The 19,747-nt window shown below is 37.5% G+C and overlaps 1 protein-coding gene across 10 annotated transcripts in view; it reads right to left on the bottom strand.

Annotated features, from left to right (window-relative positions):
* Positions 1 to 19,747, bottom strand: part of RBMS3 (RNA binding motif single stranded interacting protein 3) — a 665,694-nt gene that overhangs the window by 14,072 nt on the left and 631,875 nt on the right. For 7 of the 10 annotated variants that reach the window (XM_045537625.1, XM_045537631.1, XM_045537615.1 and 4 more), the window contains 2 exons: positions 13,129 to 13,209; positions 10,279 to 10,406 (listed from right to left, as the gene is read on the bottom strand). In XM_045537625.1, coding sequence (XP_045393581.1) covers positions 10,279 to 10,406; positions 13,129 to 13,209 — 209 coding nt within the window. Of the gene's footprint in view, positions 1 to 10,274; positions 10,407 to 13,128; positions 13,210 to 19,747 lie in introns of those variants that run through there. The other 3 variants (XM_045537641.1, XM_045537605.1, XM_045537598.1) reach the window with 1 other exon arrangement.

The raw sequence follows: 19,747 nt of genomic DNA on the forward strand, positions 1-19,747 counted from the left end.
AGAAGAAACAAATTCTATTCCTCCTGAGGTCTACCAAAAAGTGAGTAAGGCCATATGGGCTAACAGGTGCCTGGGACGTGCCATAACAGCCACACCAATTACCATTCTGATAAAAGAAGGGGACTCATGCTCTCATAAGAAATAATACCCCCTTAAAAAGAAAGCAGTGGAAGGAATTCAACCTATATTGAACAGATTTCTAGAGCATGGACTAATTCATCCCTGTCGGTCCCCTTATAATATGCCAATTTTACCTGTCAAGAAGCCCCATACCAATGAGTATAGATTCATACAGGATCTACATGCCATTAATGATATTGTACAAGACACATCCTACAGTGCCAAACCCATATACTCTTTTTTCAGTGCCAGGTTACTAGATTTAAAAGATGCTTTGTTTTGGATTCCTCTGGAAAAAGAGAGTCAACTCCTTTTTGCATTTGAATGGCAAGATCCTAAAACTAGGATGACCTCATAGTACTGCTGGACTGTGTTGCCTCAGGGGTTTAAAACCTCTCTTAGTTACCCAGTTTAGTGAGAGCTTAGCAAGAGACTTGTGGAACCTGCAATTGGACCACGGGATTCTGTTACAATATGTGGATGATTTACTTATAGCCAGCTCCCATTATGATCATTGTCTTACAAATACAGTGGCTGTGCTAAATTATCTGGCTTCATGTGGCTGTAAAGTATTACCCCAAAAGGCACATATTTGCAAGCAGCAGGTTACTTATTTGGGATTCCAAATTAGCAAGGGAACCTGCAGCCTAATGTCAGACTGAAAACAAGTCCTCTTGAATCTTAAGGTGCATTAAAATAAAAGACAACTGCATGGGTTCCTAGAAATGGCAGGGTTCTGTTGCATCTGGATCCCAAACTTTGGACTAATAGCAAAGCTCTTGTACAAAGCCCTTTAAGAGACAGACGTGGAGCCCCTGATCTGGACCACAGACTGTCAAAATGGCTTTGAAAAACTACAGCAGAGTCTTAGGACTGTCCCTGCTTTGGGGCTGCCTGACTTGCAGAAAGAATTTAAATTATTCATGGCAATTTCATGATAAACAAGGAATGGGCCATGGAGTCTTATCACAGATTCTGGGAGACACGCCATGGCAGTGGCATATTTGTCAATGCAGCTGGACAATACTGTGAGAGGATGGCTTCCTTGTTTCCAGGCAGTAGCAGCTACTTGTGACTTGTTACAGGAGGCCAAAAACCACCTTAGGACAGCATAGTGTGGTATATGCCCCCCAGCAGGTTCTGGCCTTATTAGAACAGAAAGGGGGGTTATTGGCTGACTGCAGGAAAGTCCAGGAAAATACCAGGCCATTCTTTTGGATAATCCAAACATTAAATTAAAGACTGTGTTTACTCTCAATCCTGCCACCCTGTTACCAGCTGAAGAGAATGAGCCTTTGCAGTATGACTGCTCAGAGATGCTGGAGGCTCTCTATTCCAGCAGGATGGATCTGTCAGATCAGCTGATGCTGATGCCAGATTGGGATCTTTTCACCAAAGAGAGCAGCTTTATGGACAATCAACAATGAAGGGCTGGATATAAGGTTCTCATGGAACAATGGGTACTGGAAACAATGGCACTGCTGCCGCCTGGGACTTCAGCCCAGAAGGCTGACCTGATTGCTTTAACCAGGGCTCTTCAGTTAACTAGAGGGAAAAATGTAAACATTTATACGGACTCTAAATATGCTTTTACGGTTCTGCATGCTCATGGTACCATCTGGAAGGAAAGGGGGCTCCTGATGGCAGGAAATAAGGATATTAAGTATGCCAGTGAAATAATGGCCCTGATACAGGCTGTGGCTGAGCCCAAGCAGGTGGCCATCATGAACTGTCCTGATCACCAAAAACGAGACACTTACGTTGCAAAAAGAAATCAGGCTGCTGCCAAGGCTGCCAAGAAGGCCACTAAAGGTGAGTTGTTCCTCAGGGCCTTGATACCTCAGCTAGATTTACATCAATATAAACCCCACTACACTGATGAGGATGAAAAGAGAGCTAAAGACTGGGGCTTTGACACTTGGGATGACACAGCTAAGTGGAGACAGAATTCTCATGGACTTATTCTTCTACCCGAAGCCTTGCTTCAGCCTTTTAGGGGGTACCTACATGAATACACACATTATAGGTGTGACGCCTTAATGGATTTGGTGGGACCTCATTTAAGAGGACCCAGTTTGAAACAAACTATTTAACAAATAATTCAGAGCTACTTTCTGTGTTCTCAAAACAATCCAAAACCAGAAAAGTGACCTGCTCTACAGGGGACCCGACATGTGGGGATCCACACTTTGTGATGATTGGCAAATTGATTCCACTGAGATGCTTAATACTTGCTTGTATTAGTTGATAGCTTTTCAGGCTGGGTAGAGGTTTATCCTACCTGAACAGAGAGAACGTTCCTTCTAAAGGAACTCATTCTGAGATATGGACTCCCTGCCTCCATACAGAGTGATAATGGACCCTCTTTATATTGGAGGTAACTCAGCATGTAAATAAAGCTCTGCATATAGAACAGAAATTGCATGCATCCTGGAGACCTCAATCTACAGGAAAAATGGAGAAAATGAATCATGCTTTTAAAAAAAACTGTAGCAAAATTGATGCAGCAAACCCATTTAAAGTGGGATAAGGTGTTGCCGCTTGCCTTCCTCCAGATAAGGGTATCCCCTAGAAGTAGGTTTAACTTAAGCCTCTATGAAATAGTTTATGGGAGACCCTTTCTAGCACCCTAAGGTAAGTATGGTAATATAACTATAAGTAAAGAAAACCGAGTAAAGCAATATGTCAAACAAATAAATCAAATACTAACCACTATGCATGAGTTTGCCTCTTTCAGGTCCCCACCCCAGTTGGAAGCACCCCTCCACCCCTTTAAACCAGGAGACTGTGTGTTGCTTAAAGCTTGGAACAAACAAGGACCCAAACAACAACTGGCAGAGCAAGAGAAGGGACCCTATGAAGTGCTTCTAACAACTCACATCTCGTTGAAATTGTTGGGAATAAAATCTTGAGTCCATCATACCAGAGTAAAAAGGTATCCCATGGAAGAAGACGATACAAGCCCCCAGTGGGTAAGCCAGTCTTTAGGTGATCTAAACTATCTATTTAAGAAGAAGAGAAAATGGAAACGTTGATATTTTTGCTGACCTTTCTCTGGTTATTTGTTCTGTCTATGGAATGGAGAGACAACTCCTTAGAGAGTATTTCCCAGACTATTGCCTGTTCTGCTGATCTGTCTTGCTGCTGGGTTTGTTATTGTGACTAATAGCTCAGTACTCAGAGGTCCCATGTTTCTTTCTTACTCAGCCCCATATCAGACATTATGTATAAGGCAATAGTAAGGACCCACAGTCCTACCGGTGTCTTAGATACCAAGCAGGGTAAAATCTCTCTTATCAGGTATCCTCAATTTCGCCTTGTTAATCCTCATAGTTATAGTTGTTGCTTATGCCGTTTTCGACTGATAATCTGTTGAATTCTTTATTTTTTTTGTTAATCTACTACCAAAGCTTTGAAAAACCAAAAAGAGAAATGGCACAAATAAATACAATCCTTCCATCTAAAACAGCACCCCCATTCAGCAGGAAATAGCTTGATGACTACATTGCCCCTTCTCCCATGGATATGGAAAGATAAAATTGACAGTGGGGAATATACAACAGAGGTAAAATGGGCAAAATGTATTATGAGTTGTCTCTTTAACCACCACTCCCCCCCCCCCCCCCGCCGACCCTTTTTGGGAATTAAAACCTGCCTTCCTGCCCAAAGCCAATAATCAAAAGGGCAGAAAAATGTTCTTTGTTGTTTGTTTTCTAGTATCTTAAACCACAGGAGGTAGCTCACCAGAATTGTTTGGAAGGTCATAAGGTCATCTGTACCAGAGATAAGTGTTAGGCTGAACCCAGAGGCTGGTAGGAGGTTCCATGGGAACTTTCCCTTTAAACTGGCCCCACCCCTTTGAGGACCCACCCAAACTCCACCTCTTTGAGAGCTTGCCCAAATCTGACTATAAAAGCCCTAGATGCCCACCATCTCCATGCTGACGCCATCCTGGCCTCAGCCCGTCTGTATGCAGTTGTTAAAATAAACTTCTTTTCACCTCTCCTGGCTTGGTGCATTCCTCCCTGGACATTCTAACAATAAGGTCGACCAAAACCACCAACTACAGGCCAAAGCCACGATATGTGACACTGGTCACATAGACTTGAGACCAACCTCTGGAAACCCCCGTTTAAAAAGCCCTGTATGTCTGCTTAAAGGCAGGATGGTGGTCTTTTAAGACACTAGTCTTCTATCCTCCTCATTTGCCAGCAAATTAATAAACTTCTCTTTCCTTTTCTTCAAACCACTTGTCCTTGTTTTTCTCTCATTGATTCAGCCTCAGAGACAAGTACAGACCTTTTAGTAACAGTTCGAATCTGCCTTTTCACACTATCCTACCATTCTGCTCCACTTCTTGAAGAAACACTCTAAGCTTTCCCACCCCTGGACTTTGGTAAAGCTGTTAGTCCACCTGGAACATTGCTTTTTCCCAGCTCCAGTTGCCATAACCTCCAACAAAGTTTACCCAGCCAGGAAAAATTAAGTGCATTCTCCTATTACTAAACTACATTTTAAAAGAGTCCTTTTCACTATTTTCCTTGAAGTATATATATTTTGCTATGTGTAGATCTAGATCTCATCCTAGATTATGAGTCCTGGATGGCAGGATCCTGTCTGCTAGCATAATACCTGGGATAGAGCTGGTAACACAAGTGCAGCTGAACATGGGGGTGGAGGTAGATGGGGGGACTGTCACCAGACTCCACAAGAGACAGAAATTCTCTCATTGGATCAGGCAGAGCATCTCCTTCCCCACAACATCATACAATGACCAGGGAAATGTACCTTACTTCTGGGTAAAGATAACCCTGAGAAAGAAGAGAGCACTTCATTGTGGGCTGACAAGTAGGAATAATTAAAGCTCCTTTAATCAGGCAGGGAGAGAAGATGGTTCTGGACAGTTGCAAGAAGGGAGGAAATTTGCATCCCAAAACCCATCCTTGCAACAACATATCCCTCTAGGCCCAGCCTCCATTGGTAATAGAGTCATTGATATGTAAATCCTATCATGCTATTCCTTTTTAAAAGCCTTCCAAAAGTTTTCTAACTCACTTAGAATAAAACAAAGTATAATTACTCTACACAAAGCCAAGTATCCAAGGGCTCTATAAGAGCTGGCCTATTTGACTTCATCTCCTACAACTTTCCCCTCTAATCCATGACACTCTGGCCTCAGGTCTCTCATTAGGTCCTCTGAACTTTATGTTTCCTCTGCTTAAAATGCTTTTTCTCCAAATCTCTTTAAGATTAGCTTCCAATTATCTTTCAGATCCCAGGACTGTATGAGAGGCTTTGTTTGATACCAAACTTTAGATGCTCAGTCACTTTTTATCAACATAATCTTTCTGAATAATCTTCCTTGCAATTTTGTTTCTTTTTGATTGTTTTCCAATTGATAGATTATGAGTCTACTTGTAGTGGAAGGTAAATCCCAAAAGAGTGAAGAAGGCATCTGCCTCTTTCATTGGTCTTTCCCTAGCACAGGTGTGGGGAACCTTTTCATGTTGGAAGACTGCATTAATATAGATTTAATCAAATAAGGTCACATTCAAGAAACTTCAATTAGATACACTGAAAAATGTACATCATTTTACTACTATGTATTTAATAATTTCAAAAAATGAAAATTTGTTAATTTTAAAGTTGTTAATTTTAAAGTTAATCTTTCAATGACTTTGTTCTGTCTGATTTTTGTTGGAAAGCATTTGAACATTTGGTTGCAGTATGGAGGTCCATAGTTTCAGATGATCCTCTAGATGGGTATCAGTCATTTGTGAACTTAAAGGTACCTTGATTTGGGTTAGCTAGGAGAATGTAGATTCACAATGAAGGCATGGGTATTCTACTGAAGTTTTCCATATTTCAATTGGATCTTTCTTAGCATCAAACAATGACTTTACAATGTCATCTACTGAGAGCTCCATCAAATCCATCTGTAGTTCTTTAGGTGCCTTGGTGATATCAACTAGGTGAGGCTGAAATGCTAATTTGAGGGTGACATCATGATTCTCAAAGTCAGTGAACCTTTCATTGTATTCACCAATTAACAGGTCTATAATAGCTGTGTATTCTTCAAATGATTCGCATATATCATCCTGCTCATCAATGACCTTTGCTAACTATGGAAAATGTTCATCTAAAATTTCCTTTTGAAGACGTGGTATTTTGAAAAGAGATAGCTTTTTTTCCCAAAGTGATTGGATGGATTTTTTTTGCCACATATCATATATAGACTTAGTTTTACCTTGCAAAGAAATATTCAAGTTGTTTTGATTTGACATGATATCACATAGAAATGCTGCATTCCTATAGAAATCTTCTTTCAATAATTCACATTGCTGATTCTGTTCTTCATATTTAATTATTTGTTCTCCCAGAGATAAAATTTTGGGTAACACCTGTCCCTGTGATAGCCAACACACTTTAGAATGATATGGCAAATCCACACTGAGTACCTCATCTTTCAACTCAAGCATGTTATGAAACTGACAATGCCATATTGCATTTGCTCAAATATAGTTATAGTACTTACAACTTGTTGCAAAGTTTCACTTAAAATAGTAGCCTTAGCACAGAGATTTTGCTGATGCAAGATACAATGAAAAGAAATGAGAACATCTGTTAATACTTTTTTAAAATCTGTGTAATAAGCCCTTCATGTTTTCCTGTCGTGGAAGGTGCACCGTCTGTAGACACACTCACTAAATTTACCAAATTCAGTCCAACTTAATGACATTTATCTTGAAAGTTGTTGAAGGTATCTATCCCCCCTGTTCTGTTTGCAAGAGTGCCCAAGGTGAGTAACTCTCATAGCAAAGAAAACCTCCCAGTATTATCTGAATGAAGTATAAAACCTGTACCAAGTCAGTAGCATCAGTTGATTCATCCAATGTGATTGAATAATATATATTTTCCTCTTGAAGTATTGCATGAAGTTGTTCTCTTAAGTTGAAGGCTGATTCATGCTGCTGATTAGTTATGGTTCTTTTTGTAAGAGGCAGTTGTTTGTACTTTGAAACATTATCAGGGTCTAAGCATCCTACAACTTTTGACAATGAATTCTCTCACAATTTCTACATCACTGAATGGCTTCCCTTTTATCCTGAGTATATAAGCTGCTTTATAAGTCTCTTCGTTGGCATTCCTTCCAGGTCTTATTGCTGCTTGAAAGAATTGTCTTTGCTTTTGCTTTTTGTCTTTTAATTTCTGCAATACAACCTTTTACACCTCTCCCTCTAATTTAAAGTATTTGTGGTCCTTATGAGTGTTATAATGCAGATGATCATTGAATTTCTTTAATATTGATATTGCAGTATCACAAAGCAACCAAATCATCATATCTTTAGCAGAAACAAGATAATATTGAAATTCCCAATCCTCATTAAAAAATCTGTTTTCTTCTTTCAGAGTTCTCCTGGTCTTTGAAATGATGGGCTGTTAAGCAGACAGAATTAAAAAATACTGTCGAGCTGTGCAACTATTCACAAATTGCACTTCAAGCAGCAACACAGTACACTGTTGTTAAAAGCTGGTAACAGACCATTGTATTTACCCCATAAACTCTTGCCAACTAGTAGTGGTGCCAATCAGGCAGGGAAATTAGCACTAAGTCATGAGCATAGCAGCCTCAATTTAGCCCTTATTGCTTACTAATGTTCTAATTGTTCCAGTCAATCTGGGAGGATTATTTTGTTGAAACTTATTTTATTCTTCAGTATTTTAAATATGTTCATTTTAAAAATAGAATAAAATATAAAAGATGAACAAAAATGTATTAATAAAAGTAAAAGGATTTGTTCTGTAAAATTTGAATTCAGTCGAAAGGCCTCACTTAAGGATCTAGAAAGCCACATGTGGCCTTATGGCCATAGGTTCCCAATCCCACAAGAACCGATAATGTAGTTTAAATTTCAGTTTAAAAACCTAAGAACCAGGAAAGCTGATGGTACAAATTCCAGTTCCAGAGCTGGCAAGCTTAAGACACAAGAAGAGCCAATGTTTCAGTTCAAGTTCAAAGGCAAAAAAATACTGATATTCTATCTCAAGTAGTCAGGCCACAGGAGTTTCCTCTTACTTATAGGAAATTCAACTTTTTGTCCTATTTAGGCCTTCAACTGATTGGATGGAAGCCACCCACATTGGGAAGGGCAATATACTTTACTCAGATTACTGATTCAAATGTTAATCTCATCCAAAAGCACCCTCAAAGACATACCCCAAAATAATGTTTGACCAAATATATGAGTACCCCTTGGCTCAGTCAAACTGACACATACAATTACTCCTCACACATAGTCTCTTATCTCCCACCAGTGTCTCTCACTGTGCTTATACAGACCCAGTATCTGTTCCTCTCCCCACACCCATTGACCAGACTGAGAAAAAATTCTAATATACTTAGCCCAGAGTATCAGAGATGACCATAGTGTTCATTGCATGTAAAAGTGATTCACATAGGCTATGCTGATTAAACCAACACTAAGAACAAACTGCTTTACTAAGTAACACTCTTTCCTGAAAGCTATTATTGATAGTAATAATGGAAATAATATTAATACTTTATATTTGTTAGGTTAAGTCATATTCTGAGCAAATTTAATTTGGGGGGCTGATTTTAGAAGCTAAACTATGTATAGAAGACTCCATTTCTTTGATTAATCTAATAACAAACCAATCTCTTAATGTGTATTGAGGATAAAGAGTGACAGACTCTTGCTGAAATTTTAGTTAGGTTACTCTGAGCCCTTTTCTTGAGTAGGCCTGGATTTTGGTCCCCATTTTTGACAGGTCTGTATAGTCTAGTTTTAGCAAAAATCTTACCAAGTTTGTTTAGAAAGAATCTCCCATTCTTGATATCTGAACCCCCTCAATATCAGACCAATTTCCTTATCCCCCACCTTTGATGTATCAGTCCCTGATCTACCTTCAGTAAGAATTTTGTCAAGTTGGTTTAGTAATAATTCCCCTACCCTTGATGTTTCCCCTAGATCCTTATCCTCTCACTCTGCTTATTGGCTACAAATCCCCAGCTTTCTTTGCTATATTCTGAATTGAGCCTGATCTCTTTTCCCTATTGCAATAATCTTGATACCTATTATAATAGTCCTGAATAAAGTCTCAGTGTTTTAGTAAGTGTCAGAATAATTTTTTCTTTAACAAGAAAATTATGATAAATAAAGGGAGCAACACTGTGTAGACAGGCAAGATCATCTGGAAATTCTCTGTTCACCAGGGGTTGGTTGTTATCTACAAAGTTGAATAGTTTGCATGCCAAGACATCTGCATATAGACTTTCCTTTTGTTAATTCTGGTTTCAATAAAAAACTCTCAAACTTTAGTCTACTTATTTACTCAACACAAAGCCAAATGTACTTTGCATTAAGACTCATTTAAGGATTTTCAAGAGTAATTCTGATAGTTGGTTTTTCCTTTGCCTTTTTATTCCTGAATAAGACCATATTCTCCTTTGCTTTATATTTTATAATACTCTTTTCAATGAACATTTAACTGTATGTTCAAAGCAACTCTACAAGGAGAGTGTTATTGTCTTCATTTCAGTCTGAGGAGACAGAACAAAATGAAGGTTCTCTATCCAGTTTCAGCTGGGAATATGGAAATTTTTCCAAGAATATGTGTGGTAGACTTTTTTTTTTCCTAAAAACAACTGCAATACCTCTCTCTGTATCAAGACTTTTAGTACTTATTTCCTAAATTGACTCTGCTTGACCATGTGACTTGTTTTGGGCAATGAGACAGTAGCAAATGAGTCATAACCAGAATCAAGAAAAGTGCTTGTATATTTGGGCTTGTTCTCTTGCTGTTCTTGGAATTTTGAGACTTCCATGTGAATAAGCCTGCTGGAGGATCAAAAACATGTGGCCCAATCATTTCTGTCACCCATCCAACAACCAGTCAACACCCAGAAGCATGGATGATCAGCAGCTTTTCCTAGATGCTTGACTCTTGCCAAGATCAGAAGAACCATCCACCTGACGTTAGCTCAAATTTCAAACCCACATAATCATGAGTTAAATAAATGTTTACTACTAAGTTTGAGGTAGTTTATATCTTAGCAAAAGCTGACAGATACACATGAAAAAGTGATGTCAAGGTGGTTAATCTTGAGGAAAAGAGCTTAGCATAGCACAAACTTACTTTGACTGTTGGTAAGAATATGCAGATGCATGTTCGTTGGATGTGTCCACTGCTATCTGTTGCTGCTGACCACTGGTGTCCTGGGATGAAGGTGCCACTGTCTGGGGAGAGGTATCAGTAACAACACCCTAAGGAGGCAAATAAAAACACAAAAGCCTTACTTGTTTAAGCAAAGGGCCCTCTTCCAGGTGGGCCGTAAATACCCCTTTTCTATTCGGCTTGAGTAGAGATGCTCTCAGCTACATGAAGCCGTGATAAATACTTAAAGGAAAACCTCAGAACATGTGGATAAGGGCTGAAAAATTCTTCCTAACGTGACACCAAGAAGCCTTGCCGTCAGAAGTGGTCAGAAACCATTTTGCCCACACTAGGAATTTTTAAACCATAGTTGCATACAGTCACACTAAATAACAATTTATTAATGAAACACTCATTCAGGATTCCTATAAAAAAACTTGTATGTTCAAATATTTCCTTGGGGTAGTTCACTGTACCATGTCTATATCATTTGGCAAAACAATAGACTCTGACCTTAATAAAAGTCTACATCAAAGTTTGGAAATCTTTTAAAAGGATGCTGCTGAGTAGGTTTTCCCTTCAGCAATTTGATTTGTTTTATTTTGTTGTTTTTTCCAGGACATGAACTAGAATTCATTTGGAAGTTTCAGAAAACAAAAAACAACTTGTTCTTAATTTTGCTCTTCCTTCATCCTTTTTTCCTTCTTGTTTCTCACAAATGCCAGCAAGAATGAATTGCTGGAATTGGCCATGACTGGGGACATATGCTTGGTTCCAAGAGAGGCACAGGTGGCTTTACCTGGCCATTAGTAGGCCCAAGGAGGGCATTGACCTGAGTACATTCTCCTGGTTTTACTTATGGTTTTGGATACCTGCAGTGACATGTGGTTTCAAATGTTTCAAATGTTTCCAGTGTCTAATTCTCTGTCACTGACTAAAGTTCCCTAAATTTCCTTTTTAGAATCTGGAAATTCTCCCTATTTTAATTCATTCTTTTCTTTCCTAATGTACATTTTCTGAACCTCCCACCAGCATTTACTTGGATAGATACTGGCAAATGAAGATTCAATGAGTGTTTTTACACAGAAAATGAATTAGTGCTTTTCTTTATAAATACAAATTCAAGCCAGTATATCAGAGTATACATATATTTTTCTCAGTGAAAGATTGCTGTTAATCCTCAAATTTAACTATAACTAGATTGTTTCCAATAAGCTACACTGCCAAATGTGCCTCATAGTCATCAAAATTCTCAACTTTTGTAGATAAGCACATGCTTTTGGTATAGGCACAGAGATGTGCAAATATGTGTCAGAGATTTATACTTAAAGTGCCAAGAATGTCCAGATTCTTAATTTTCTCATGCCATGAGTGCTTTTTGATAGCTAACTATAGCAAAGAACTTGTAATTTAATCACATATTCTTGAAATTCTGAAAATCCAATTAAAATTTATTTAATATGACACATTTAGTGGGGGGTCTATAGGCCTGGAACACATAAAAGATTTAAAAATTGAACCTCTTTGGTTTCCTAAGTTACATAACAGCATCCTGTTAAACTTCTAGGTTTACCAAATCTTGATATGATTTGGTAACATTTGTCACACACCAAAACCAAATAAACTAACATTTTAAAAGATCCAATTTAGTCTGTAAAGGTCTTGCTTAATCTCTATAGCTCCAGAGGTGGAGAAAGTCTTGGGGGATCTTCATGTAAAGTGGTGCCAACACACTAGCTGCTTGCCAATCACTGGAGTAGCAAAGACATCAATTCCAGAGGGCTCCCAGCTGATGAGAAGGAATGCACAGTGGCCATAATGCACATGGGTGTCAGGTGAAGGGAAGAAAGGGCAATAAAAAATAATTGCTAGAACCAGGAAGAGGCATTCACATCTCCGTGTTTTACCACCATCTGTATAGCTCTGTGCCCTCTCCTTTTCTACGTAGCTTGATGGCTCTGTCCAGTAAAATGATGTGTAGAGGGCATGGATTTAGCTCAGAGGAAAGAGAGAAGGAAAGGGACAAAACTTCCATTAAGACAAGATGACATCATCATTCATCATGTCCACATCAGAGTGGTACAACAACTTCTTCCTTGTCTATAGGAAGCCACAAACCTATCATTCACTAGAGCAGTGGTTTTTAATCTTTGGTACATACTAGAATCACTTGAGATCTTTCAAAAATCCTGATGTCCAGTCCATACTATAGACAAATCCATGATCAGAATTTTTAAAGAGGATAAGACTCAGGAATCAATATTTTTTAAAGTTCCTGAAATAATTTCAATGTGCAAAAAAGTTTGAAAACAAGTGCACTAGTCCAGTGTCTCTCAAATTTTAATGTGCATCTGGATCACTGAGTGATCCTCTTAAACTGCAAATTCAGATCCAGTAGGTCCGTGGGCATCTGAGAGTCTGCATTTCTAACAAGCTCTCAGGGGACGCTAACGACGCTGGCCCGGGAACCACTCTTTCAGTGGCAAGGCACTAGAGAAGTCGCTCATTCAAATAGCTGCAAACGTTTTTCCCCTCTATGTATAAGTATTTGTGGTTAACTTTTGATAGGATAGTGATTTGGTCTCTGCTCTTTTCTTTAAATATGAAAATGACATTCCCCTTATACCTCTGTAGCAGGTTAGCTCATTTCATTTGCCAAGCAAAACAGACAAGTTTGAGTTCATACTTTCATACACTAAGGTTTTAATTTCAAATTTTAGAGTAGCACAAAAAATTAAAAATGAGTATTCCTTGGGTTATTGGGAGACTGTGATATATGTGACTAAGATTTATTTCCCCTAACCTCTCTCTGTTAGACAGGGATAGACTTACTTCAATGGAAACAGCTGTCGGAGGCACAGGCGTGTACTGGGGAATGTAGGTCCCTTGCATAGGAGCAGCAGCAGTCATATACTAGAGGGAATCAAAGAAAAATGCACGTGAACTTTGGGTTGCAACCAGAGAGGAAATTAAACACCACACGAGACTGCTTTAGATGTATGGCCGTGGCCAGTGCATAATTAGTCAAACTCTATTTTGACCAACAACAAGGCAGTTCCTATCAGCATTGCATGATCTTTGCTTACTGATTCAGTTCAAACAACAGACCCACCTACAAAGTTTCAGTACAATTAATTCTCTCCTATTCTCTCATTTTGTCCTTTTAAATATTCTGTATAAGATCTCAAACATTTCACATTTCACAACTAAAAACAAACTCCTTGAAGGTGAGATGATGTCTGTTTTTTTCGCCATTTTATTTCTAGCACCTGTCACATAGTAGGCTCTCAATAAGTATTTGTTGAATGAATGAATGAATGAATGAATCATCATATTAATCGTTAATAATAATTTATTTTCAAATTTTAAAAAGTAGAGAAACAATGTAAGAAATACTTATGTAGCCCATTCATTATTGGTAAATGTTGTAATTTTTATATCACATTATTTAAAACAAAAGAAATAGAGTATCACAGATAATGTCGAAGTCTCTTTTCTTCTTTTCTCCTATTCCATTCTCATGTCACTGTTAGTATTCCCTTTCCAACATTAATCCTCCAAATTTTCTTCATCAGGATGAATAATGAAATAGCCAAATCATTTATGCTAAGTTGTTGTATTCGGCAAAGTATGTATCAGGGGTAAAATGTATTTTTGCCATGAAAAAAGGGAGCCCAAGTAACATACATGCTCACCTACTTAAGCATAAATTATGATCCATCTTCCTAACACACACATTCTCCCCGCAGATTCAAAATTCTGCTCTTTGAGGACTGAATTTTCTATGGAATAAACTATGATTCTGAGTTTCTAAACTTGACCAATATCACAAAACTTCAAAAACCTGAATAATCTAATTAAAAGAAGGATTCTCAATTTATAGAGGAATGATTTTTATGAAAATATCAATAGCCTCTGATACTTCATTCTTCTAAGTTTGCTGAGATAAATACTAAGTCCATATATAAATATAGAAAACCTAAATTACTATGTTTTGTGTGTCTTAGTACTTTCAGTGTCCGAGAGGCATGGACGTTCTGACTCGAGAGAAATGTCTTCATGGAGACTAGCCCACTAGTGGTGGTTGTTGTTTATAATCATCCATACTCATGGATCATGATAGTAATAAATCAACTTTGGAATAAATGAATCTCCACCCTAAACTAAACACTATTCTACTCTATTTACTTGCTAAAAATAGAGTCTTAATGAAACAACCCTAAATCAAACAAACCAAACTGTTGTCTGCAATATATGTGTTGCTACTAATAACAATTGAGTGCAATTCATATTTATACAAAAACTACTTTGTAATTTGGACCAACAGCAATTGTTTAAAAGGCCTAGTGATATTAGTAATTTAGCCTTGTAGTTCAAAATTATCAGAGATTTCTGTACCCCGTCCTCCAATTTCCTCCAACATTCATAACTCTTCTAGTAAAATTGTCCAGACTATCATATTTTTAAAGGCCTAGGCCAAGTTTTATTTGTCTCTGCATCTCCTAATATGCAAGGTAGTGCCTGGTACTCAGTAAGTGATTGTTCAATGATGGAATGAAAGGATACAAGAAGAAAGCCTTCCATTTCCAATTAAAAAATCTTGCATGTCTCTTGGCCATTGATAATTCTGAGCTCATTATAGATACTAATTTCACCACTCCCATAATGTATTTGTATAACCTTTAAATAAATACTGTAGCCAACTCTGCTCATCACTGTCCTTGTGTCTTTAAGCAGGCAATAAATATTCAGATGTTTGACTGCCATCAATTTTTCAAACGGGTACAGAACTCTGGAGTCACATTTCATCAAATATTATTTCACATCTAGATCCCTGTGGCTGGCAGACATCTGCCTTGTCAACAAAACTGTTCTAGAGAATGCGTTGTGGATAACAGTTCCCTGGCCATTTCAGACAGGTGATTTGTCCCTGTTACATAGGTTCTAAATATCCTTTAATTTATTATAGCATTTCCTACACTGTATTCTTTGGAACATGAGCTATACGGAGAGAAAAGCTTTCTGTGTTCTAATGCATTTGAGCAATGCTGCATAATATATCTCTTCTTGATATTGACATGTAGTAAAAAGAAAATAAAAACCTCTGAGAAATCATGTTTTACAAAAGCCTATTTAAAGGTAATTAAACCAGTATTTCTAAAACTATTTTTTTGGTAGTACCTATTAGTGTTGCTTAAAACTAGTGCTCTAAGGAATATATTTTAGAAAATATTTCTTTAATTGCATCTCAAAAATCTGGCTGATTTGTAGCAAGTGGGAATATATTGTTTTACCAACTGTTAATTTTTATCTAAGTACAGAATTGATACAGTTGTAGCCATGTTCCATCCTTTGGTCATGGTTTTTCACAGTGTACCATACACCAGTTTATATATGTTAATATTAATCTCTCACTTATTTGGATATTTTCTATTCTCAAGTTAGTAATGCTAAACTTTGCAATTGGGCCTAATAAGTTAGTATGTTTGCTCTTTGCATGAGACGATGTTACTGGCATTCATTTGCAGGACTCTTCTCTGATTCGTCTCTATTCCACTGTCTACGTCTCTAAGCAGATATTCTGTGAATTAAAGGTCATTAGGGACCTCACCTGTGGCCATACATATAGCAATATTCACTAGCTCACATGAAGAGCCACTTCATTATTTAGACCCCGCTTAACAAATTAAAAAGTTTCCAGGTAGTATGGTTAATGAGAAGCATTTTATGTGACTTTTGCCTAAGGTTCTTCAAATGACTGAGTTATTTAAAACTACATCTGTGTTTTATTTTAGCGAACTAAATAAGTGTAATATATCTTCACTCCTCCTATGACAATGCAATTGTAAGCATCACCCAAACTGAACTGAGCAATTCATACCCATTTTTTTGGAACAATACTGGCAGGGATGATTTACCCATTTTACAGATGGAGAAACTGAGACCTAAATACAATGGGAATAAACTCCAAGTTCTTCTGACCTATGATTCAGCACATTTCTTAGTCTACTTCATTATCTTTGGAGGTAAGTAAATAAGGTCCTAAGACCTTCTTTCTGATCATTACCATCTAATATAGATATTAGCTTATTTTAATGGGCTTTAGTAATTGTTTAAGAAATATAGAATAATATGCCATCAATATGCAATATGATATTTTTATTGTTATTTATTTTCCATATGTATTTTTCAGCTTCATTCTTTACTCAAAACAACTAATTTTCTTCTAGGGGGACTACCTCATATACTTAGTAACTTACTTTTATGCTGCTATTCTGAATAGATCCAATAGAGATTTTATGGTATAAATGAGATCAGCTCAGTTAAGTGTGCTATGTGTGTGTATGTGTGTGTACCTTTTAATTTAAAAAATCTCCCTGGTTGCTTTTCTTTTGTCATAAAAACCCTAATAGATCTTGAGAAAGTTGTTTGATAATTAGGAACAGAATTACTTTAAATAAGTCAATGCTCTACAGTTTCATGCCCCTTAAGACGATTATCTCTGGATAAATTTTTGCAGTGAAGTTCTTCTGTGGTAGACAGATATTTTTTAGGGTAAAGCCTCAAGAAGTGACAGTCTTGTAAAATTAGGAACAAGTGTTACAAGAAATGGCTACAACTATGTGTAAACTCAACTCTCAGCTTTAGGTAACTAGTGACAAATAACTCTGAACTGTCTTTGCAAGCACACAGTTTGATTTTTTTGATTAAGTCTACAGTTAGACTTAATAATAGAGCAGAACAAACACTGGTTAGATCTGGGTGCCTCAGAGACTGCTTTCATTTTATCCAGCTAATAAATGGCAGAGGACTAAGAGAATGACCTATGAAACCAATTCTGCCCTTTTGACTGATAAATTCTCATAGGGTACTTATTAAAACCACAATAAGAATAAATATATATATCCCTTAAGCTAATTTATTAGCATCTCTCAAAAGCTAGAAAATATCTGTCCTAATTTTTTCATGAACACAAACTACTTATTTTGCAATTTCTTGGCACAGGGGTTAATGGGAACTGTGTTACGATGAAATGATATAGATAAAATGGGTTCATCTATACAATATGTCCCCGTCAGTAGCAGTTCAAAGGTATAGCATTAATGAATAAATACACATATGTACTTTTTGGTAAACAGCTTAATGATTTTTACGTATTCTGAAATCACTAGATCTTCACATGTGAGTGTGTAGGAGTACTAAATAGCCATTTTCAAACCCACAGAATAAATTCCAGACTCCATCACTTGTTCCAAGAAGTCTAGACACTGCATCACTAAGATAGTTACATGAAGGAAAAAAAAAAATGTGAGATTGGAAAGGAATTGTGTTTTTGCCTATTTAAATTGGAACAAACTACTTCTGTTACTGTGGAATCATTGATTATGTCTGAGGAAACAAAGAAAGAAAATCCCAGATTTTTAGTTCTGGATTGCTTCTTTCTTCTCCCACCAAATAAAAACAAAATAAAAATGTTTTATGAATTTCCTGTGAGGAAACTTTCCATTTTAATTATTTGTAGAGCGAAGGAGGGGCAAGGAAGTTCTCGCATTTCAATTTTTGGAATTTCTTAAAATAATTGATCAATCTCATTTGAAGTTATCATTATGCTGTTTAGATTTTAAGTTGTGCTTCTAGTCCTTGGTACAAAATTTGTAAAGCTGATTAACAAATTTCAGAAAGAGGAGTTGGCCAGGCACGGTAGCTCATGCCTGTAATCCTAGCACTCTGGGAGACCAAGGCAGGAGGATTGCTTGAGGTCAGGAGTTCCAAACCAGCCTGAGCAAGAGCAAGACCCCATCTCTACTATAGTAAAAATAGAAAAAATTAGCTGGGCATGGTGGTGTGTTACTGTAGTCCCAGCTACTTGGAAGGCTGAGGCAAGAGGATTGCTTGAGCTCAGGAGTTTGAGGTTGCTGTGATCCAGACTGATGCCATGGCACTCTAGCCCAGGCAACAGAGTGAGACTCTATCACAAAGGGGGAAAAAAAAAAAAAAAAAAAAAACAGAAAGAGGAGATATTCACATCAAACTTGGAAAGTCAATAGGAAGACCAGAGGAAAAATGCATCTGTGAAAGAAGTTGAGCAGAAGAAAACAGAGATTGTGGTAGATGGTGCTAACAGCATGCTGTATGAATTATCTTCAAAATCATGTAGTCCAAAGTTTCTTTTAACAAAAGAAGCTTGAGGATATAAGAAACAACCTGAGCTACGATTTGCCAGCGTTGGGTGAATGGCTGAGAGAAAGGCACAGCTATCTCAAGTAGAGGTAGTCTGAAGTTTTGAGGGCCATATTTCTTAGATTTGTATAATATAATTCCATCATTTCTGAATTAAGGCACATTCCTGAACGTGGGTTGGCAAATTGATATCATTTTGCATGTTTGCTTTGTTTAACTTAGTAGTAACAGCTGCCTCAAGTGTAATTCTAAGAATGCTTTCTAAGTCTGCATGTTACTCAATGGATGAGAGGCTATCCATAGAGAGGGAGAGAACTGCCGAGATTCTCCTTAAAAGTAAAAAGTATCCCCAGTAGGTCACAGTAAGGCGGGACTCCTACCTAGACCTTTACTCCTCAGTTATTCTTATGCTTTTTCTACTTCTACCAATGAAATATTGGATAATGAAGTGGATCCCATCCAGAAAAGTAATAGTGTATGCTTTCATAATAGTTTATATCAGCATTACTATTAATATATAAAACAGACTATTTACTTTTAAGGTATGAATAGAGAAATAGCAGTCAGGCATGGGGGTGCACACCTGTACTCCCAGTTACTTGGGAGGCTGAGGTGGGAAGAACCCAGATGTTTGAGCCTAGCCTGGACAACATAGCAATACCCTGCCCCATCCCTCCAAAAGTCAAACTTTATGCCTGTAATACCAGAACTTTGGGAAGCCAAGGTGGGAAGATTGCTTAATGTCAGGAGTTTGAGACCAGCCTGGGCAACATAGGAAGACCTCATCTCTAAAACAAAAAAAGTAATATTAAAAAAAGACAAAACAAAGTAGACAGCTGTGAATGATGAAATAATTGTCCCTGAAGAGTAGGTGGAGGTGAACACAGAGTAGGATATACTTCTACTAGAAGTGAAAGCACTGGAAGAAGGAGAAAGACTAGTTAGTGGATTTGATAGATTTTTGGAGCTCAGGGAACTATTGAATAAGAAATACAGATTGTTTTCATTGTATTCTGGAAAGGGGGGCATTGGTTGGTGGTATACAGCAAAGAGAATAACAAGGAAGAGTCTTGGATATTGTTCTCAGCTTGGAAGTCTACAAAACCTTACCCCCTGCACAACAGTGAGAAATATTCCTGTTTAATCACAGGCTATGGAGGCCTTCAACTTGGCAGAGAAAGTAATTTTCATGAATGTATTGGAAAAATACAAGGCATATCAAGTTTGAACATGTGCTTAGATCTTTATTGTATCAATAAAAATAAAAGAT

The sequence above is a fragment of the Lemur catta genome, chromosome 1, assembly GCF_020740605.2.
Source record: "Lemur catta isolate mLemCat1 chromosome 1, mLemCat1.pri, whole genome shotgun sequence".
NCBI lineage: Eukaryota > Metazoa > Chordata > Mammalia > Primates > Lemuridae > Lemur > Lemur catta.